This window comes from Cydia pomonella, chromosome 13, assembly GCF_033807575.1.
Source record: "Cydia pomonella isolate Wapato2018A chromosome 13, ilCydPomo1, whole genome shotgun sequence".
NCBI classification, from domain to species: Eukaryota; Metazoa; Arthropoda; class Insecta; order Lepidoptera; family Tortricidae; genus Cydia; species Cydia pomonella.
In genome coordinates this window covers 16,720,005-16,744,182 of record NC_084715.1, presented here as the reverse complement: position 1 = coordinate 16,744,182, position 24,178 = coordinate 16,720,005, and the positions used below count along the sequence as shown (strand labels likewise).

General features: G+C 37.8%; 1 protein-coding gene across 1 annotated transcript in view; it reads left to right on the top strand.

Moving 5' to 3' along the window:
* Positions 1-5,437: 5,437 nt before the first annotated feature.
* LOC133524409 (polyhomeotic-like protein 2) overlaps positions 5,438-24,178 on the top strand; it is a 320,025-nt gene continuing 301,284 nt past the window's right edge. The window contains exon 1 of the mRNA XM_061860397.1: positions 5,438-5,693. Within this exon, the coding sequence (XP_061716381.1) occupies positions 5,480-5,693 (214 nt within the window). The 5' untranslated portion in view covers positions 5,438-5,479. The remainder of the gene's footprint in view (positions 5,694-24,178) is intronic.

Genomic DNA, 24,178 nt, shown 5'->3' with positions numbered 1-24,178 from the left:
ATATTTTATCAAAATACGAGCGATTTTCAAAGTCAATCACTTTATCTTATGTCTTATACTAAAATACTTCTAATACTTTGATATAAAATGATATGAACACTACCTATATTGAAATTGAAAACCATCACTATCAACTGTACGATAACACCTACAATTTACACCGGGCAAAATATAGGTAAACAATCTATATGGGTATCTAATCATATTTAAAAATAACTTTTTCTTACTTACTCTATTCCGAAGAATTGAGTTGAAAACGTACGGTTATTATATTATGCATTCGCTGAAACCACCCATCGAAATGCGTGGCTATCATGTCCTTAGGAATCGCCAGAACAGGGCTATAACCGCAAAAATCGAAGTTTGTCAATTGCGGGAATTTTACTCTTTCACTGTAATTACGTCTTAGTGACAGTAAAAGAGAAAGATCCCTGCAATTTGCGATTTCCGGGTTTTGCGGTAGGCCCCCAGAACCGCCGCCATACCAACGTAGTAACACTTATTTTTTAACGGCATGTTAAAATAGCATGAAACTTGGCATGAACATTGAAGTAACATATTAGTTGAAATTTGAAACATTGAAATTAGTTTTCATTGCTAGATATTACTAATTTTTTTTATACTACGTCGGTGGCAAACAAGCATACGGTCCGCCTGATGGTAAGCCGTAGCCTATGTACGCCTGCAACTCCAAAGGAGTTACATGCGCGTTGCCGACCCTAAGCCCCCCCCCCCCCCCCTTCCCCCCTCGTTGAGCTCTGGCAACGTTACTCACCGGCAGGAACACAACACTATGAGTAGGGTCTAGTGTTATTTGGCTGCGGTTTTCTGTAAGGCGGAGGTACCTCCCCAGTTGGGCTCTGCTCTAGATTTGGAATGACATCCGCTGCGCCGTGCCCTACCACACAAAGCGAGATGACATTCATAATGCCCATACCTCTCTTCGCGTGATACAAATAAGATATTATTATATGTAATACAAAGAAAATAGTACTCGGTTTATTTTGAAAATTTACATACAAAAATTATAATCGCTATATTCCATTTGTGCTGCGATTTCTAGCAACGAAAACTAATTTCATGCATAGATGTATGTTACTGCAATGTTAATGCCAAGTTTCATGTTATATAAGTGGGGGAGTAATTTCAATTGTATGAAAACTAATATCTGCACATAACTGTTTTGCCTACCTGATCTATTTATCGTACCTCAAGCATTTAAGTGTCATACATATATCAACTAAAGAAAAAGAACCAAGCCATCCAGTGCCCGATACCAGATCCACTAGTCATTGGCTATTAACTTATCACGACCTGAAAAATGACAACTTCACCGGTGATGACGCAAACTCCACAATAAATCTTTATGTGCACTTTTCGCGCGTTTTCCTTTGTCCGCCGCTATCCTGCTTTCCATATGAAAAATGCAGTAACATTGTTCTAGTTTCAGGTAACCTACTGCCTTCTTCCATTGCCCTTATACTATCGCTGTTATCGCCTTATCAGAAGTCACGATGCCGTGACCGGTCGTGTCTGACAGCGGATAACCATTCGTTCAGCGAATAACGAAAATTAATAATGTCTTATTTTATGTAAAGGACTTCTATTTGAGATGGTAGCTAGGCCTTGGTCTCCGTTTGATATCGTACGGAGCTTACGTCACGTTATATGGGAAGATAGCAACATTTCGTATAATTTCAACCGGATATCTTATGTCTTCTTAGTCATTGACATATATCTAAGGACGGGTCTTACGGGCACTATGAATGGTGCTAGTGCAGCGGTGTCACTCACGAATTCGAGCCAATCGTGCACTAACGCAACTATTAGTTGCCACCAATCGCGCGTGTGATGCGAACTCATCAACCAATCGCGTTGTGGCCTAAGACGGCACGATTGGCTCGAATTCGTGTGCGTGACACCGCTGTACTGGCCCCATTCTTATTTTCCGTAAGGCCCGTCCTTAGATATATATATATATGTCAAAGATCTTAGTGTGATTGATTACGTTGGTGAAACATTTTCTATTAAGGTTTAGGTAGATAGATAAATAGATAGACCTACCAATATTATTTAATCGCACATTGTCGGCAATAATATAATTGGTTAAAGATTACACTTAAGATTAAATTGAATTAAAATTAAGGTAACATAATAGTATTATCAATTTAATAATACTTATTAATTTTAATTCAATAAATACAGGTAAATACGTATAAGAAAACGACGGGACATGCGTAAGTAAATACTGTTCAACAGACTGGAGTATTTGGACAGTCTTACTGGTATTTTGCAGGTTTTAGTTTCGCTCGTATTTTTAAAGATTGATACTATGAAGCTGTACCCATATTACTTGAAAAATGTACCCTATGCAATACCGTCTGTGTTTTAATTCGAAAAATATACAGTGCGGCGATTCTGAAGTCATTTCGAACTGCTCAACTGGTGACACGGCTTAACTCAACAACAACTTTAATTACCATGTTATTTTAACATTACCTATGTTTGTATGATGATGTAGGTCTGTAGTTTGTCATTACGTCAAATAACTTGTTGTGACGAGGCAGTAAACATTGCAGTTTAGTGCAAAATAACTAATGAACTAGCTGTCACAGAACATATTCTTTTGTAAAATGTATTTGTAGTGTTTTTAAGATTAACCTTCTAGTATCTAAACTTATTATTAAAACAGGAAAAGGCTGAATTAAAAACCGATGTGATAATAAAAAAAAAAGATATTTTAGCGAGACAGACGATGCAATGATAAGTAGTAAGCCGGATTTTCTTTCATTTTAGGCTTAAAACGATAAAGGTCTATTTTGTCAAATGTGATTGTGTTCATTCTAGTTCTCATAAAACACTTTAAACTCTCGCGTTTTGTACACAAATCAATGTTATATGTTGTTGTTTTTCTAGAATTAGGCTAGTTACCTATGACTCATCTTCAATGAATGTTAACTAAAACTGTCATCTCTTCCCTCGACTCTTCATACTGTTGAAGCTGCTGTTACCAATTGACATAACGAAAGCCTATGGCAGCTTGAGCTCAACATTGTAGATTAAAGTCTCACTTTCTGTTTAGTCTGTCGGAATCATAATGTAATTGACTGCTGGGCCCGTCCTACAGTTCAGCGTTGACATCGTTTCACTCTAGTGCCACAGAAGGTTAAGAGCCCGTTATCGGCTCTTATCAGACGGCTACGTACCCAGGTGCCGCCCCATTTGCTCGTTTGACCTGACACCTCAGTTATCAGTTGCTTGCTGTGATAACAACGCGCTGTCACGGTGTACCTGTTGATTTTTAACCCTTTTGCCTATTCTTTTTTTTTAAGTTTAATAAAAAGTGCTTTGCGGCAGTTGGTAAGGATTTCAATTGTTAACGATAATTGCATCATATTGATTAAGCTCCCATTGACATATCAATATTTAAATGTACACTTACTCAATTTTTAAATCTTTTAAAATATTATTAAAACAGGAAAAGGCTGAATTAAAAACCGATGTGATAATAAAAAAAAAAGATATTTTAGCGAGACAGACGATGCAATGATAAGTAGTAAGCCGGATTTTCTTTCATTTTAGGCTTAAAACGATAAAGGTCTATTTTGTCAAATGTGATTGTGTTCATTCTAGTTCTCATAAAACACTTTAAACTCTCGCGTTTTGTACACAAATCAATGTTATATGTTGTTGTTTTTCTAGAATTAGGCTAGTTACCTATGACTCATCTTCAATGAATGTTAACTAAAACTGTCATCTCTTCCCTCGACTCTTCATACTGTTGAAGCTGCTGTTACCAATTGACATAACGAAAGCCTATGGCAGCTTGAGCTCAACATTGTAGATTAAAGTCTCACTTTCTGTTTAGTCTGTCGGAATCATAATGTAATTGACTGCTGGGCCCGTCCTACAGTTCAGCGTTGACATCGTTTCACTCTAGTGCCACAGAAGGTTAAGAGCCCGTTATCGGCTCTTATCAGACGGCTACGTACCCAGGTGCCGCCCCATTTGCTCGTTTGACCTGACACCTCAGTTATCAGTTGCTTGCTGTGATAACAACGCGCTGTCACGGTGTACCTGTTGATTTTTAACCCTTTTGCCTATTCTTTTTTTTTAAGTTTAATAAAAAGTGCTTTGCGGCAGTTGGTAAGGATTTCAATTGTTAACGATAATTGCATCATATTGATTAAGCTCCCATTGACATATCAATATTTAAATGTACACTTACTCAATTTTTAAATCTTTTAAAATATTGCTCCGTATTTTCTAATATTTGTTTTATTTGATGCATCGATATATCTACGGGATAAATAATCAATTTCTAACTTTAGGACATACAACGCTTAGGTCATAGGTAACAGTGATCGGGATTTTGGTTGCCACTCGAGGTGAATGACCTCAATAACAGCTTATTTAATAGGTTATCTACACTAAACATCGTATTTTCGAGCAGTTTAAAGCGTATCCATATTACAATTTCACTTGATATACCGGGGTGTGACATCAAAACCCCGGTCACTGGTCAATACATCAAACTTGTACCAAATTTTCAATCGCATTCTTTCATTCAATTGCTAATATCGTTATTTACATCAGCACCAACCGAGCAGTATTTCTCTTGATTAATATCGTGGACCTCCAATGTTTTATGACGTATGCTAACATAAAATCGAAATGATAAATAGTTAAAACCCACTGTTACAGCGTTTTATTGTAATTGTCACTTCATAGCCTCACAATGGAAGATACATCTTAATACTCTGACCTAAACATGAAGATAGATCGTAGGAACGATTTCTGTAAAAGCAAATCATTGTCTTATTTGTTTGTCGACTATCGATCATGGCGAATCGTATTGTATGAAGCAAATATCTACTTGTATTAGTGAGTAATGCGTTATCTGTTGGTACAACACTTGCGCTGTCAATGTGTGATTGCTCTCTAAACAGCGACTTTTATTATCATTTACTTAACCTCAGATGTAGATACTTATTGCTAAAAAATATATGAATATACTATACTTAATTATAATTTCTCGCCTGCGTTATATCCTTGGATCTAACGTTTGTTACATTTATAATCCTTGAAAAAATAGTTGTTTCCTCACGTGCTGGTATATATATTGCAACAAATAAATGATTATGATGATGAGTGATGATTTTAAATAAGTAATTATGACGATTGAATGATTTGGATTATATTTGCGATGTTTTACAGCTAGAATAATATTCTCTGAATAATATTATTATTATTGCGATGGAGTGGTGAAAAATTCTAAACTAGTGGTCATTCGGTCATCGTGGAATGTTTCGCTTGATCGGGTCCCAATATTGCTATGTCAATGAAATAACAATTTTTGGCACCTATGTAATATTTTTTTATTGTGTTTCTGAGCAATTTTTATTTAAGCTAAGTTTACTTAAAGTTTAATTGTTTATTACAGATTAATTACGTGCAGCCGAACTTAAAAAGCAAAACAATGTCTGACAGTGTATTAAAATCCAATAACAAACAAGACAGCAAAATTGTCGCTAGTGACTATTACAATACCAGTGCTAGCTGTGATATCAGTGATGGTGATAAAATAGTGGTGAAAGTGGAAAGTGATGATGGAGACGCGAAGGCTGTCAGTCAGAGGGAGAATCGGCTAACGAACATCATCGAGCAGCTGAGGAACCAAAGCGAGATGAAAGGTATGTTGAACTAATTTCTTGTAAAATCTTCGTAAGAAGTGTAGCGGAGCGCCACTTGCCCCCAAAACCTTGATTCAAGGCGCCACGGTTTAAAATTGAAAACAAAAGTAAATCTGGCAATACTAAATTTAAATAAAAAATACAGACGGATGGAAGGGTCAAAGGGCCTGCCGCATACCCTGAAGTTCGTAAATTTCGATCATATTTATACAAGCTTTTATTTAACTTGCAATGTACCTATATATGTTTGTGCGGGTTAAATCTTGCAAGTTAAATTTGATCTACTTTCCGGTTTCCGACGAAGCTGAAAATTTGCATGCATATGTAAATCGGGTAACAATACAATATTATGATACCATCGAGCTAATCTGATGATGGAGACAGGAAATGGTCATAGGAGCTCTGTGATAAAACAACGCAACCTAATAGAGTTTGGGGTTGTTAGATTTGTCTCGATGAGTATCACTTGTCTGTGGATGGAAAAGTAGAGTCAGCCACTAAAGCTTGTATCAAAAATGCAATGTTTGCCAAAAAACTTATTCTTTTACTCCAATTGAGGCGTAATTAGAGTGACAGAGATATAAGTAGATGCTCGAAATTTGCAAGCTTCTGTTTTCGCGGTTATAGTCTTATAGCCCAGTAAAGGTTGGTAGCACCCGTTGATCGGCCTCCGTTCGAAAGTGCCAATCGACCGTGTGGATCTAATAAAGTGGATCTGCGCGTTGCTTGATCAGTATCTAGTAATGCAATTCTTTTATATTTATATAGGTATTATTTTAATAAAGAGATGAGTGATTGAGTTTCTTTTGTTCATCCGCGATGTGTATTTATGACTTTTATGTTATAAGCAAAGATAATTTAGTATAGAGCGTATTGTCAAAGTAAATGTTGTAATCAACTAAATTTACTGCCATCTTTCGACACAGGACTCAAACTTAGAATGACATATGGCTATTTCAACCATATGTCATCCTTAATGTATATGTGTACGAAACGGTGTCGGCCTATGCCAAAGGTATATCGCCATCTATTCGAGCATACATTTTTCTTGATTTTTCGAGACAAGTTATTTTCTTAGACTTTATTTATCTTATACGGAGTTCTTTGGTTATGAGACATCAGAATGAGACAGACAGAAGCCATCGCAGTGTGGAATAGCCCTGTAGTGTAACGCCACATGCAAGCATTCGAGCAGACGTTTTTCTCGTCGTTCTAATCCTTTGCTCAAACGTTAGATTAGGAATATTTAGTCTGTTAGTTAAAATCATAGAACTTAATGTTCTGTTGATTTGTAACTTAATATAAAAGCCAATTGGAAATGTGGTTTTTGTCAATGACAATCACTAATGGCCAGACATCTAAGACCTTGACGATTTCGCTTTACTTAACTAAACATTTATGTAATATGTAGGAGTGATAGGCATCAGATGATACTAACTAATCACTTATCAAATAAATATTGTGGATCAATTTATTTTTATCAAGCATATACTTCTGCAAGCATTATTGCAATTTTTTATATGTATTAAAGAAAAAATTTGCCGCTTTGGGCATTTTAGAATACCGTTCCAATCGATCTTAACCGACTGAGCTACTTAGTTATTGCGGATTTAGTCATAATAACAAAACAAATATGTATCGTCGGCGTCCACGTGATATGTTTATATATTATGAAGGGTCTTTACAATAAGATTCTTTGAACTATTTCGATCTTACTCCCGATCCCGTTACCGACACACACGTCAGAGTCAACAAAGCACACGTAAACCTCAAGCCAAGCCCCTTGAACCGTATCCTACCTTTGCTCGATGTTATCACACGCATGCAAATCGTTCAGTAGATTTATAAAAGTAATTACGGCGAGACAAAAGGGCACGCGCGCAATTAGGTGCTCTTGCGCACCGACGCCTTGCTATGAGTTCCCGTAGCTTGATGTGCAATCGTTTTAGGAAACCAATATAGTATGGGCCACCGATCCGGCCCGTTTACTCTTCCCAATTGATTCGGGGGCCAACAAATTGAGCCGGGTAGGTTATAGGTTATCAGTGCCGGATTAAGACATTTTGGTGCCCTAAGCATTTCTAGACCGTGGTGCCCCCTCATCAAGATTACATTAAATTTTAGTGGTAAATTGAGTGACGTTTATTGCCGCATTACTGCTGAGAATAGAATATTCAATCCGTCACATAATTTTATCACCGAAATTGACAGTACTGCAGCAGTAATGTTCCAAGAGCAGGTAAGGTCAAGTGTAAGCAAATTCGAAGACCGTGCTTCGCATAAGTCCGGAGGCCAAGCCAACCATTGTCCAAGTGTAAGCGAAGACGTAAGACATAGGCCGTTCTCCGCACAGGGTTTTGCAACCTCTAGAGCTTTCCTGCGAAGCTCATTCATGTGAGGGCAAACGCCGAGCTTCAGTAAGGGCTTAGCCATTGGCTATTAGTTCTTGTCAGAACCAGTACCAATGGCAAAAAATGTCTTAAATAAAAAAATATTGTTTACGAAAACGGGACTTAATAGGGTAAGTTTTAAAATTACCTCTGACCAAAAATTTCAAGGACGGCGTTGTCCCCATGGTCTCGGAGAAGACTGTGTAAAGTCGACATCATTATTTTGATGTTGGAGGTAATTTTAGAACTTAATCAAATGCGATTGTCACAATTAGGCCAATACAATTCGATTTTTTCGACCTAAAAATACGTGTAATCCGAGTTTGCTCCATTCCAGGAGGTGTGCATAAATGTTTCCTCATTTTCAGATTTTTTTGCTTGTAAATCGAAAACGCTACGGCCGACGGAAAATCTCTTCTAATTATGAGTATTATTAAAATTGATATCTGAGGATCCGAAATGTAATTTAACTATGTTCTTGCAATAAAATATATTGATTGATTGATTGATTTAAGGTACCTTAATATGTATTCGTAGTAAACTGTAAAAAAAGGTCGACTATTTTTATTTTTGGTAAAATCATGTTAATAATCCGAAAACGCTTTCTTACCAGTGTCTGATCCACCAAGTGCTATTGTAATTGATAGTGGGTTCCTTCTCGGTGAAGGAAAACATCGTGAGGAAACCGGACTAATCCCAACAAGGCCTAGTTTACCCTCTGGGTTGGAAGGGCAGATGGCAGTCGCTTTCGTAAAAATTAGTGCCTACGCCAAATCTTGGGATTAGTTCTCAAGGGGACCCCAGGCTCCCATGAGCCGTGGCAAAATGCCGGGATAACGCGAGGAAGAAGGGGAGTGGGTTCCTTCTCCTTCTACATCGAGTGGTTTGGCAATCCAAAGGAAAAAAATATCTCCTAAGGATCCCAAAATGTATGCACACCTCCTGAGATAGAGCAAACTCGGATTACACGCGTTTAGGACCAAATAAATGTATTAAAACAATTTCCAGCTTGCTGGGAATTAATTCCTCAAACCGCTATTTTTGGATCTAATTTGATTGGCCTAAATCGTGAAGGTTTAAATCAGTGTTTTTAAAGGCAAAGTCTAAGGCTGAATGCAAAGAGCGTTCGATCGGCGCTTACGGATGAGGCCAAAGGTCGAGCTGGAAGAAAACAAGGCTTGAACTGACCAATGGCGAGGTATGAATAGCTGGACGTCCGGAGCGTTCGATCGCGGCGCGGTATCGTATAATAGAACCAATGGCGAGGTGTGAGCAAGGCAGCCCAGCTGCGAAAGAGGACAGCATGGATTTGGATCCATGGCCAAGCGAAAGTGAGGCAGTTTGCATAAAGTAGAAGGCCTGGCGTCGCATAAGACCTAACGCCGAACTGCAAAAGAGTGGCTTGAAATCGAACCTATGTAATCACGGTCCTCCTACTGCTCGGCCTTTGGCTTAACTCTAAAGCGCAACTTGATAAGATGCTTTTGTTTTTCGGCCTTCGCAGGGCCCTTTATTACACTTTGACAATTAGGTCGCAGGAACGCGGCTCTGCAGCAACTCGGCCTGGCCGATACATCTGGTGTGCAAGAGAGCAAAATACGCTACAAATCGGTAATCTACGTCGAGAAAATCGGTTGGCCACAAGCCCGACGGTAAGATATTTTGGGCATGAGCTTTGATGGCCTCCGCGTAAGGTTGGAGATGTGCTTACGTGTCCTCACTCTCTTACGACCCTTCGTTATTAGATGGGTACTTGCACACGTATCAAAAAGTTTCGTGTACATAAGTACTACACTACGACTGCGATGCTGATGCAGCCTGCGCGTTTTTTTTTTCCTACGATTTTGGTGCCCCCCTGCACGTGGTGCCCTAAGCAAGTGCTTATTTTGCTTAATGGTTAATCCGGCACTGTAGGTTATACTCGTAGGTACTCGCGGACTTGGTTTCCGCAATTCGACGTCATATTATCGCACCTATTTTGCGTGGTGGGTTGTCGGCACTACTCTTGCCAACCCAACTCCACCAAGAAGCCTAGCAGACCCTAGATGTTGCCGACGACTTCTGGGAAAGACCCCGGCGAACCGAGGTGTTGTGGCTGTCTCTTCTGCCTCCATGCGTGCCCTGCAGACACGTAGGGTTAACAAGTGTTTGTTTAGTGGGGCGTGGCCAGTTATGGCCCCAGTGAGTAGCCGGAGCTGTGGCTTCTTCAGCTGTCTTAGCCTCCTTGACAAACCGGGGTTGATTTTCGGGAGCCGGGTAACAGTTACGCATATATGCATACTGCTGACTAGTCTTCTTTGTTGCGACCCGTCGCTTAGGAGCAGGTATACATTTTAAGACCTGTGTATTTTGAATACATATGGTGTCAAAAACGTAATTTTCTAATAAAATGATAAGGTCCTAAAGTATACCTCTTTAGCTTCTCTGGACACTTTAAAAATACCTGTGTTCTCATGTTACAAATTTAATTTGGTAGTTTCAGTCGTTCATATGGACTATGTTTATTTTGTAACGGTAAACTTTAGGACTTCCGGCTCCGACGCCATAACGAAAACACGTACGACAACGACCTCCGAGAACATTAAACAAATATCAGTGCATAATCGAGTGGACTAAGTGTGTATCATAGTTTTTCACAAGGGCAGAACCAAGAAAAACGTTTTTAAAAAGTGGAAACAGTGCGGAACTAATCGGTTTCATGTGAAATAGTGCAAAGACTGTGTGCATCATAACCTAAAAATTGCATTCCCGGATGTCAACAGAACTACCAACCTGACGTTATTGATATTGACAGCTAGAGTGTTGCCAGTACCAGAGATAAAATTATCCCTAAATCTGTGAAAAATGGATAAAGCTAGCATTGACCTATTGCTGTCAAAACTTGACAGCAAATTAGACGAAAAACTACACAATCAAACTTTACTCATAACAAAAACGGTCACGCAAAACGTCATGGAAGCGCTAGACGAAAAAGTAAAGTTGATCACAGAGGAAAACAAGGACCTTAAAAACAAAGTAACAGAATTAGAACAGAAACTCTGTAACATCGACAAGGAGAAACGGAAAAATAACTTAATATTTTTCGGAATAAGTGAATTGGGAAAAAGTGAACCTGAACTCGTAGATTATATCAAGGAAACCATAATAGAAATGGAAATTTATATAGAAAGTCACGAAATTAATAACATCTATAGAATTGGAAAATGGACTGGTACCAACAACCGCCCCGTCGTAGTTTCCTTCTCAACTGTATGGAAAAAACACCTGATCCTAAAAAATAAATCTAAACTTCCGGAAGGAGTTTACATTAAGGAAGATTACTCCAAAGAGGTGCTAGAAAAAAGGAAGCAATTACAGCCACAAGTAGAAGAGGAAAAAAAGAAGGGGAATATCGCATTCCTGGTGCAAGATAAATTAGTTGTGAAAAAACCTAAAGAAACCACTAGAGAAAAAAGAAAACGGGAAGAGTCAAAATCACCTAACTCATCAGCGCAAAAGAAAATCACTACATCCAATAATGAACCAATCGAAGAGCCATTAAAGCCTCAAACAACTGAAAAAGCAACACTCAAGCCAAGCATTTTAAATTTTGTCGAAAAACGCAACAAGCCACCATTACCAGCACTGGAATCTTCAAAAAACTAAACAACACCCCAATCAACACAGCAAAAAACAGGAACCATAACAATAAACCTATAACAAAATCAAAAGCAACAAGTCTTAAACTCCCCAACCCGGCTGGTCACCGTGGGGTTAGAGACCAACACCCTCCATATCCAACAATTGGAAACACTCCACTGGAAAAAAGCAACAAATATTCAGCAATTGCAACCCATCCAAAAAACCTAACAACAAAAAAGGAAGACTACCTGCACATCTGCACACTTAACACCCGAACCTTAAGGACTGAAGAAAGTTTACAGGAACTAGAATATGCCCTCATCAACATAAGGTGGGATATACTAGGCATAAGTGAGATGAGAAGAGACGGCGAAGGAATCGATGAACGCAGCAACTACATAATGTATCACAAAGGCACTGCTGGCTACTATGGAGTGGGATTCCTAGTAAAGTCGAAGCATAAAAACAAGATCTTGGAATTCATAGGAGTATCAAACCGTCTCGCAATACTCCGTATGAAAATACCTGGTAACAGAAAAGAACTGACAATAATCCAAGTGTATGCTCCTACGCAGCAAGCTAGCAAGGATGAAATTGAAACTTTCTACAACAACCTAACAGATGAAGTAAAAAAATACTCTCATAATAACCTGGTCGTCATGGGAGATTTCAACGCACAGGTAGGCCCTAGACAAGAAGGAGAAGAGTCAATCATGGGAAACTTTGGACATGGCAAAAGAAGTATCAATGGTCACAAATTGATTGGCTTCCTACACGAAAACAACTTAATATTAATGAACTCCATGTTCAAGAAAAAAGAAAAAAACAAGTGGACATGGATTTCCCCAGACGGACGAACTAAAAATGAAATTGACTTTATTTTATCAAACAATACCAAACAGTTTAGCGACACAAGTGTAATTCAAAATCTCAACTTCAACACTAATCACCGTATGGTACGCAGCAGTATGAACTACTACCCACCTAAAAACTCAAGAAAAAGCTTTAACAACAAAGCAACCAAAAACCTGTCTGAACTGGGACCTATCAACTTTAAACTGCTAACTGAAATTGTAAAATCCACCAGACCACTAGTAGAAAAGTATAGAGAAGTAGAAAAAAATCTCACACAAGTATCAAATATGGATAGAAATAAAACCAAAACACACAAATTAAGTGAGACTACGATTAAACTCATGGAGGAAAGAAAGGCGATCATCTCAGAAAAGAATAGCAAAAACAGAATGAGGATAACTAATCTCAGCAAAAGAATAAGAGAAAATATAAGAAATGACAGGAAGCAAAGAAGACTAAGAACTATAGAGGAGCACATAATAAAAACAGGTGGTACTAAGAAAGCGTTAAAAGAGTTAAGAGAAAAAGGAAAAGAATGGATTCCCAAACTGAAAAAGGCACAGACAAATCTCACTAACCGTACAGGAATCCAGAAAGTAGCAACTGAGTACTATCAAGCCCTGTACTGTAATGAAAGTTCAAACTCCGAGCAAGAAAACATTCAATTGCTGGATGGATTGTTTCCAACACATGAAAGTGATGCGGTACCACCTATACTGGTAGATGAGGTCAAAAAGGCAATGAACTCCCAGAAGCTAGATAAATCCCCTGGACCGGATAAAATACCCAACACACTTATGAGAGGAACAGTTGAAGAACTTAGCCAAATCCTAACAGTGGTATTTAACGAAATTTTAAGAACGGGGACAATCCCAAATCAATGGGGGGAATCAGACATCATCTTGATCCACAAAAAAGGTGCGAAAGACAATATAGGCAACTACCGCCCAATAAGCCTTATGTCAAACATATACAAAGTTTTTGCTAAGGTGATACTAGATAGAATATCAAAAACATTAGACGAATGCCAACCAATCGAACAGGCTGGATTTAGGAAAGACTTTAGTACAATTGATCATATCCATACGGTAAAACAAGTTATGCAAAAATATAAAGAGTTCAGAAAGCCTTTGTTCATAGCATTTATCGACTACTCAAAAGCGTTCGATAGCCTTAACCACACCTGTATATGAACAAGCCTGAAACAACATGGAGTACACGAAGTATACGTAGAGATCATCAGACGGATATATACCATTAGCAAAAGCAGAATTAGACTGGAATCGACTGGTAAAACATTCCCTATACAAAGAGGTGTCCGGCAAGGTGACCCACTATCACCAAAATTATTCTCCGCTGTCTTAGAACAAATATTCAGGAAACTCGAATGGGAACACTTTGGCCTCAACATAAATGGCACACGTCTAAATCACCTAAGGTTTGCCGACGACATAGTCTTGTTTGAGGAAAACCCAAAAGAACTAGAATGCATGCTAACAGATCTAGCAAAACAGAGCAAGGCCGTGGGACTGGAGCTTAACTCAGACAAGACTAAATTGATGACAAATTCTAGGATTCAAGAAATCACAGTCAATGGATACATTTTAGATTACGTTGAGGAATACGTGTATCTAGGTCAAATAATATCTTTCAAGGACCAAATGGACAAAGAAATCGAAAAAAGAATATCATCCGGCTGGAGCAAATACTGGTCACTTAAAGAAATCATGAAAAGCAACCTAGGTATACGAATAAAAAGCAAAACTTTCAACACATGTGTCCTTCCGTGTCTAACTTATGGCTGCGAAACTTGGTCTCTTACTAAAAAACAAAGAGATAAACTTGCAAAGTGCCAGAAAGCTATGGAGAGGAGCATGCTCGGGGTAAAACTACAGGATAGAAACCGCAGCTCTGACATAAGAGCTAGAACAAAAGTAGCAGATATCCTCACTCACATAGATATGCAAAAATGGAGGTGGGCAGGTCACACTATAAGATGTAAGACAGAAAAGTGGAGCCAAAGAGTTCTCATGTGGCACCCTACAGACGGGTCAAGATCGCAAGGCCCTCAAGTATCAAGATGGGAAGACGAAATTATTCGTACAGTGGGACCACTCTGGACAAGGGTGGCAAGAGAGAGAAGATACTGGAAGGAGTTGGAGGAGGCCTTTGCCGACAGGCACACTGAACTAAGAGACTTCATATGATAATTCAAGACTATCAAAAAGAACAATCATGTTCAGAACAAAGGGCTATATAAAAAATAAAAAAAAACTTTAGTTTCTATTCGCTCATAGGTATTTAGACTAAGGAACAATTAACAAAACCATAATTGGTATGTAAACCTTTTCGTGTATTACGGATTTGAGGAATTAAATTCAAACATTTTTAATAACTCATGTTATTTGATTAATTTCTTAGAGATTTCGAAGTCACATATGTACCTCTTCTTCTTCTTCTTCCTTATCTCGTCTATAGGCGCCTGGATCGCCTATACTGGGTTGCGGTTCCAGGTCTTTGGATATGGTAGTCCGTAGTCCACCACATTGTTAAGGTGCGCCCGCCCATTCTCCTCTGCCTTTTTCTCTCTTCTCTTCGTCCCTTCTCATCTGGTGTCCCAACCAGCGCATTCGCCTCTCTACCATCTTATTTCCTATGGTGCGACTTTGACGGATCACGATTAAGTAGGTCACTTATATATACATATAAGTATATATATGTAACTGTATATATATCTTTTTCGTCAAAAGCGTTAGCCCAGCAAGCGTTCTGAACATTTAACGTCTTAAATCTTCGGTAACAATGGCGCGATCGTTGATACACTATCGCGCGATCACGATGTTTCTGCTCTGAATTAGTTTGTTTAAGAGGAAATGCTTGTTTCAGAAATTGTTGAACTATAAGCGCATCTTGGTATTTAACACCGAAAAGAATTATATCCATTGAAATACATGGGGCTCGGGTGATAACCGAAGGATTTTGTGTAACGGTGTATGCCTGATCTAGTTATTATAAATAATACCTATATTTAAAAAAACGCCTAGTTTTATAGATTTATTTTCTCTTGACTCAGTGCAAAGCGCCTTTTATATTTCCCTACTGCGTCGTTCATCGTTGTCCTGTTATGTGTTCCAATACTTATCCCAAATAATTTATTGGCTCTGTGGGCTGTACATCTCCCAAAAACCCATGCTCCGCTATTTTGAAACCGTCCAAAAACTGATCAAAAATATCTATGTTATCGAAACTACTCACCAAATTTTACAAGAATCGGACAGTACGCGGAGAGACGTCGAATAGACATAACTATGACGGAATTTTTCCCAATCTTAAATACAAAGGTCAATCTATAATGAAGAACTTCGAATATTACAAAAAATCATACTTTGAGTTTTACACGTGATTGAATACTCTTTTTCAGAGCTCCGACCTAGTTTCAGCAGTTTTCAAAATTAAAGACTACGAGTGAAAAGCGTTTTTATTTACTTTAAAGTCTAAAAACCTAAACCTGCACGCGCATTGCCTCTATTTTATAGGTATACCAGGCGAACATAAACACCAAGGCGTAGAATCGTCTCTTTAACGAGCCAGGGGTTAATGGGCGGCGCGTGTCGGTTGCAGTTTCACTGCGCACGCGCTGGCCGAGCCTACAACACGAATTACACCGTTGTAACGATAGAGTTATGGTCCACATTACCTTGAAAGGGCAACCGTTGCCTAGAATCCGGTAGTGTGGATTAGTGGACAATAAAAATGATATGGAATTAAGTGTATAGGGAAGAATGGGATGCAGAAATGGGTTCAATGTAAACGTATTTGCGGCAAGAGCTTTAACGTGCTTTAAGTGTATAGTTTACTCAACGACATGGCGAAATGTGAGCATTCTCGAGTTCAAATTTTCATACTCTTACCAGACGTTCCTAACTTACGTACCTATTAACTATACTATTAATAGTATGTCTACCATTTAAATGAGACGGATTGTAAGAAGTTATTATGGTCATATACGGCTTGTTGAGGCTTGGCTGTATGGAGCTAATTTATCTTATACCTTTAAACGAGCAATTGTTGTATATATATTTCTGTGATCTCGGAAACGGCTCTAACGATTTCGCTGAAATTTGGTATATGGGGGTTTTGGGGGTATACAATCGATCTAGATTAGTCTTATGTTTAGGAAAACGCGTGTTTTCGAGTTTTCATGCGTTTTTCTTTCGACGCAGAATATGGTCGCTAATTTCGTGTTGTCGGCCACTGTCCGTCTGGTCCAGCGGGTTAAGATGTGGACAGCTAGAAACGAGTGTTACGGGTTCGAATCTCGCCCGGTGACTAACTTTTGTTTTTTTTTTTATATATAACTTTTGTTTATATATTCAAGTTATTATTATATAATTTTTTAATTTTTATTGTTTTATACAAGTTTAATTTAGTAAAAAAAAAATGTAATTAAGATTATCACCTATACACCACCATATTACAATAAATAGTTAATAGTTACAGTAAAAAGCTCGGTCGCCCAGGTACTTTTATATTAAGTAAGTAAATATGTAATACATAAACTAGTTTTAGTTCTGAAATTAAGCTATCTTTCATTTTAATCCAAAAATTAAACTTTATTTTAGTTAGGTATTTGTTTTTTTTAATGATATATTAGGAGACAAACGAGCAGACAGATCACCTGATGGTAAGCGATTACCGCCGTCCATGGACACCCACAGCACCAGAGGGATTGTAAGTGCGTTGCCGGCCTTTAAGATGAGAGTACGCTCTTTTCTTGAAGGCTTGAAGGTCGTATCGGTCCGGAAATACCACAGACGACAGTTCAATCCACAGTTTAGCTGTGTGAGGCAGGAAGTTTCTGGAGAAACCCACAGTTAAGGACTGCCAACCATCTAAGTGGTGAGGATGGAAACGGTGTCGCGTAGGACGATGGCGAAAATAAGTGGCAGGGATTAATCCGAAGATTCCTCGGAACACTCCCTGTTAGTTTCCTTTAAAAGTCGTAATCAACATAAAAACCTACTGTTAATGTAAAAATAATAAATATAAGCATATTTCATATTTTATTACTTACCTCTTTATCATTATAATATGTTTATTTTTTAATATTGACTATTGAAAAACCGTTCTTAATAAGTTGTCTGAATGGAACGGAATAGCTGTCGAAACGCCTGTCAAAGCACAGGCGTTTTTATTACTGCAAGAAAGTTTTAAGCTTCCAAAGGCAACATTCGATATTGTTTTCATACAATTTAAATATACGATACACAAATAATCGTAAATAACGATACTTATTTAATAATACTCGTAGTATAATATTTTATATTTACAATTGTTTCTGTCTTATAGAACATGCATAAAAAAAGTAAGTACTTGTTGTTTTGAAGCGAAAACTTTTTTCTTATTGTTTCGTAACTGTATTAAAAAACGTCGTTCGATACACATGCGGAAATGTCAATCTCAGTAATGACATAATTTCCGCACTAGCATCGAAATGTACTATTATTGCACACCTTAATACAGAAACAATACAATTAATACAACACATAAAGAAGAGGTAAACAACAGGCGGTCTTATCGCTAAAAAGCGATCTCTTCCAGACAACCTTAAGGTAGCGGAATTAAAAAAAAAATTAGAGATACCTATTTCATTCAATAGGCATGTAAGAAAAATATAACGATGAAAAATAAATGCATGCAAAATTTTCCTGTAATTAAAACGGCTATCTTGTATGTCCATAGCCAAGTCGTAAAAGTCCACTCACACACAACAGCAGGCATTATCGCAATCATAGATATAAGAAGTAAGGAGATTTATAACGAAGCATAATTTCAACGAGTCTCGCTGTCTCCAACTGTCTCCCACCACATCATTAAAGGCGTGGCCAGACAACCAACTCACGCGCTGTGATTGGCCAAACCGCGCGGTGTAGGAGCCTAGAGCGGCGGCACTAGAGTGAGGACAATTCGATAGAGCTATCGATATTTTACATGTTCTGAAAATGACCTTATAGTTTAGACATTTTTGTTTTAAGTAATAATTGCCATAGACTTAATTTATAGTCCTTAAAATTTTTGACCTTATTTACGAGCTAAAAATTTTTAAGTACGTGTAAGGTATATTAGTTGAGCCATAAGTTCTCTCACAAAGGTTTTTACTGATAAAATGTAACACAAAGCTTATAATTAAAAAAAAAAAACATGTACCATGATGCGAGAGCTTGTTTATGCTTAACTAATCAAATTGGTTTACATTTTAGTCATTAGTTGATGTAATGTTTGTTTAAATTGTTTACTTTGGGATTGTCGTAAGACGCGAGCGCTTCATTAAAAAAAAGTTTCAGTTTATTATAGCATATTTCGTCACCAATTGAAAGCAATTCCAGCATGTTATATAGTAAGTATAATGCACCATTAAATAAGCTTTTATATCATATGTACGAATAATAAGGAAACAGTAATCATAATTATCAGTAAAAATCTTTCTGATAGAACTTTTGGATCGACTAAGTATACAATATACTATTATTTTAAACATATTTATATTCTATCTGTAACTGTAACCATTTTTCTTGAAAATGATCCGAACCAATAACACTTTTCTCGCTCGTAAACCAGTTAGGGCCCTCTTCCTGTAGCATCTATCCATTTTTCGTTAATACTGGGATTTTCGGGAAACAAAAAAAAATTGCAATTATGAACATATTTCTTTTTTGACTCACTGTAAACTGTACCTCTGTAAATTCCATTCACCACCGTTTCTTTTTCAATTGTTTACTCTAAATAATTGTATATTATTATTTTCAATTGTAGTATTGTTTTTTTTTTACTTGTAAACCGTATTATCCACCACAGGACAGGCTATGCCTAGTGTGGGGGCCAGCATAAATGTAATATTGTTATTATTTTATTTCTGAAATAAAACATTTGTACAATTGTACTTAATTAAATCAGTTTATTTTTTGGCTTACCTTTTCGATTTTTAATCCAAATTAATAAGTATTAAATTAAACATTAGGTGCATATAAATTAATTGTAAAATTTTACTTGAAAAATAATTACTTTCGTATGAAAGTAATTATTTTTAATGTGTGTATGCAGTATATCCAAACATTTTTATCGATAACGCTCAAAGATCAATTATATGCACGAGCACCACTCTACTTCGCGGCGTCAATGAAAGGAGCGGTTGGCGATCGTACCAAGAAACAATAATGTCCCTGTGAATATCGTTAGCGGTTTAATGCATTGCGCCGTTGCTAAGGACACTACAAATAGTTTTCCATGCCAAAGCGTCAATGTAGAATGCATAGACAAATTGCCACGCGTTTGTATGACAACATGGTCTGACTCAGAAAAATCATATGTCACTGGATTTATTTGTTAAAATGTGTGGTTTTATTGACTAATACGTGAAAAAAAATGTACTATGTAACTCCATGATCCTTATAGTTTTTGGATGCACTCCTATTTCGACACAAAATAACGCTACAATTCGGCATTTCAATAAAATTGACGCGCACATTGTTCAATGACAGCTAATTTGCTACTGTCTTACGGCGGGCCGGTATGGCCACGATGTGGCCATGTCGCGGCGACACGCGCCACGCCTCCGTCAGCCATCTAGTACTTTCTATGATCTGAGATCGCAATCAAAGATAACAAATATTATTTTCCATTCATTTCATGCGTGCAGTACATACTTGAAACAGTGACGTCATAATTAATCTATGTACAGTGCATTCTTAATGTACTTACCTCACTTTTTTGAGTTACAGTAAAAATAATCTTTTGAAGAACACCGGCCCTTTTATTAGCCTATTTGTGTGTCCCACTGCTGGGCAAAGGCCTCCCCTCTCGCTTTTCAATCCTCCCTGTGCTGAGCAAGATCCCGCCAATCCCGCTGAAACGCATCCAAGTCGTCCCGCCATCTCTTTCTCGGTCTGCCTCTGCCGCGACTACTCTGGGGATGCCAGCTAGTGGCTATTTTGGCCCATCTGTCATCATTCATCCGGCAGACATGTCTAGCCCAGTCCCACTTTAGCCTGGCGGTCTTCATCCCAACATCGACGACACGAGTTTTAGCGCGAAGCTCTGTGTTCCTCACCCTGTCAGATCTTCGGATACCCAGGATACTCCGCTCCATTTCCCTTTGGAAAATCTTGAGCCGTACCTAATTTTTGCGCCTCGGTTAATGACCAGGTGTGGGCACCATAGGTGAGGATGGGTGAGAAGATGCACATGTCGACGAGCTTGCGCTTCGGTGGCCCAATTGTTACTTTTTTAAATGCGAGCTAAACTTATTGGCTATATGTTATAAAAATTGTGTTGAGTATTTTAATTAAGAGATTTATTAGTGTTTTAAGAATCAGACAATACACTGTTTTAACCATTCTTGAGACTTGTGAAATGAAATATGTAATATTATTTAGCCATTTGTAGTCCTAGATGTATATACCTACTTATATGTAGAAAATGCGGTCAATGCCAAATTAAAAAGATGAATTAGGAGTGCTATCAATTGGCAGCAGTGAAATAATAATACATTAATATTGAATAAGGCCAGAGGTCATAAAAAATCAATTTTATTTGAAAGCGTTAAAGATATCTTGCAGTGAATTATTTCGTCCGTTCATTTAGATTGCCGAGTTTTTTAGTGCACGTGACTAACAGACCCTTAGTTATTTAGTTATCGTGCGTCTCGCCCGCGCCATTACATGTACGGACAAGTACGAAATGCACGATAACTGAACATCAGTTAGATGTCATTCTGATATTAGTGCTTGAATTGGCCTGTAATTCAACTTGATCTCCTCTATCGAATACCAGCTAACCCAAACACTGCGATTTGTCTGCAGTCCGTTAATTAGATCTAATTAACATGTACAACTCCACCAGATAACGAGTATTTAACTAATGAATTAATAAATCGGCGTCGAGAGGCCAAACTTCCGACACGATAGCGTTAATCAGAGTGCGCCAATTTATGCGCCAGAGCCGTTGAAATACGGCAAATGGTAGTCAACTACGACCACACCGCATCCTCGAAAAAAATACTGATTTCTTTACTGTCACACAAACAAATATAAACTCTAACTTACTTTGGAACAGATTCAAATTAGATTGGCATGGGTGTGGTGAATAGATTGTTTTGGAAGTGAAGTGGATTTAGAGAGCATGCTCAGTGATCTATAGATGGCGCGCGGAGCACGGTCCAATCTGAACGCGCGATGTAATGGTCGCATAGAGTAAGATTGTTTCAGAAGTTTCAACAATGAAATAGAAGTGTGAAGAGTACCAGCCCGGCGCGTAGCAAACAAGCCAATCTTTAACGTGCCGTAGCGCACAAAATGCAACTGTCACTGTCATACTAATATGGAAGTGATAGAGATAGATGACAACGCTACGCTACGGAGCGTTGACGATTGACATGTTGGCTACGCGGGCAGTTGTTATTATACACTGTGTAACACAAGGCCACTTCTGAGCCCAAAAGAAGGAAAAATGTTATCTGAGTTTATAAAGGAAAATTTACTACGAATGGTCTAGTACCGGTCCACGATCCTACGATTTAGTGATAAGATCTAAATAACTATTATAATTGTGTTTGTGTTTTCATTAGGCATTTTCAGAAGAAACAGTAAACTGTTAGAGTCGGACCAAGCTAACTCTGCATAGGGTTTGCAATGACAAAGTGTGGCCGTGTCATAATGAATGTCAAATTTCTATGAAAATATGACGTTTATAATGACACTTCACACTTAGTTGTATTCACTACAGTGCAATATTAGCTTTAGACGGACTCTATTGATATATTAATTTACATCGGATCCCTTTGTTTGGCATAATTATTCAGTCATAATGTAGTGATAGTCATATTATCATAACTCTGAAACCGTTCACTTTTCAGGAATTTCCTTAGGTTATCCTATAGATAGGTTAGGTTAGGTTTGTTTTATGGCAATCCTGAAAAGTTACGCGTTTCAGAAAAAAACCAAATTATTGCTAACGAAAATGTAGACAAACAATACATTATGACTAGAAACTTTATGGGAAACAATAGAGACCCGAATTACATAGTAAATAAATAATTATCAATCAATACAAATCTCAACACAAATCGACCTACTCCCATAGCTCAATAAAGGCTTGTGTTATGGGTATAGATATATAAACATACTTATATACATAGAAAACATCCATAACTCAGGAACACACAAATAAATGCCCTTACCGGGATTCGAACCCGGGACTCTGCTACGTGAGGGCCACTACCGCCGACTAGGTTATGGAGGTCGTTATACTAAAGGCCGGTTGCGTCAAGCTGTCCGTAATCGCAAATTTTTTATTGTATAGCTCTCCCTGTCCGGTTTAGGGCATTTAATTACTCAAAAACGTAAATATTTTGGTACCCAAAGTGACGAAAGAATAGCAAATACATTTTCAAGAAAATGGATGGCAAAGTCGACTATGCAGTCTCGATTTCAGGATTGCAATGTTCCATACTAATTCCAATATTTGTCGTGTCCATACTTTTTTTTAAATGGCCATATCATATGAAGGCATAGGTCCATTAAAAAGCCAAACAGCTGATCATCTGCTCAAATAGTTTGGCGTATTTTCGGCAGACAAATACACTTCTATTTACCTATTAAAAAAAAAAAATTAAAAGGCGGCAGTGTGCTTTAGTTCAGCTCAGCCTGATATTCTTTTTCCTGATGGCCAAAGTCTCAATGAGTTCTTATCTTGCCGAATGTACTTACTTATAATCTACATGAATCACTGTGTTATCAGAGGTAGCGTCTGGGTTTTAATAATATCAAGATAACTTGCATTATATCGTTAATGTCTTTCCGTGAATGTAGATCCGAGTATAAACGATTTTTAAAATACCTAATTTCATAAATGTCGAGTTTTGTTTTTAATTTAACTGAGTGATTAAGTATGTTATGTGTTTATATGATTCAATAGTAAGTTTGACTTATAGTTATATGTATATTTGTAACCCTTTCTTATATTAACTACAAAAACACAAAGGACGTTTCAGCTCGATATATTTTCCGCAATAACGTAAAATCTTAAAACTCGATATTGCATGATTGATACCATGCAATTATTACAGAAGCACCTTTTCCCGGTGATTGATGTTTGAAGTGCGGGGTATGCCCAAAACAAGTCCACAACTAAGAAAAATCTATTTATGCGTGGAAACACAACCTTAAAAGCCAACTTATGTAAAGAGCGTGGCGCGCGACGACGAAAGTCGCTTCAGCCGGTTTAACAAACGCACTTCTTTCTGATGAAGTTTCTTTAGTGTCAACCAAGCAAGGATGGATAGTTTATTTCCAAAATTAGTCGATCATACATCATATATTTGATTCTGTTTAGTTAAACAGAACTAACAATAAGTGGTCTATTCTACACCGGTACAGATGGGATAGTCTTTGCGCGAGGTCGCGTGCGCCGGCGCCGTTAGCGGCCGCTAGAAATTTATAATGATCGATATTCGCCGCGAATGGACCTTGCTCCGGTTATGCGCGAACGCGGGTCGCTGTGTTTTCATGTTGGTAAACAATTATATTTAATTTTATCTAGATTCGGTGAATGTCATGTTTTTTA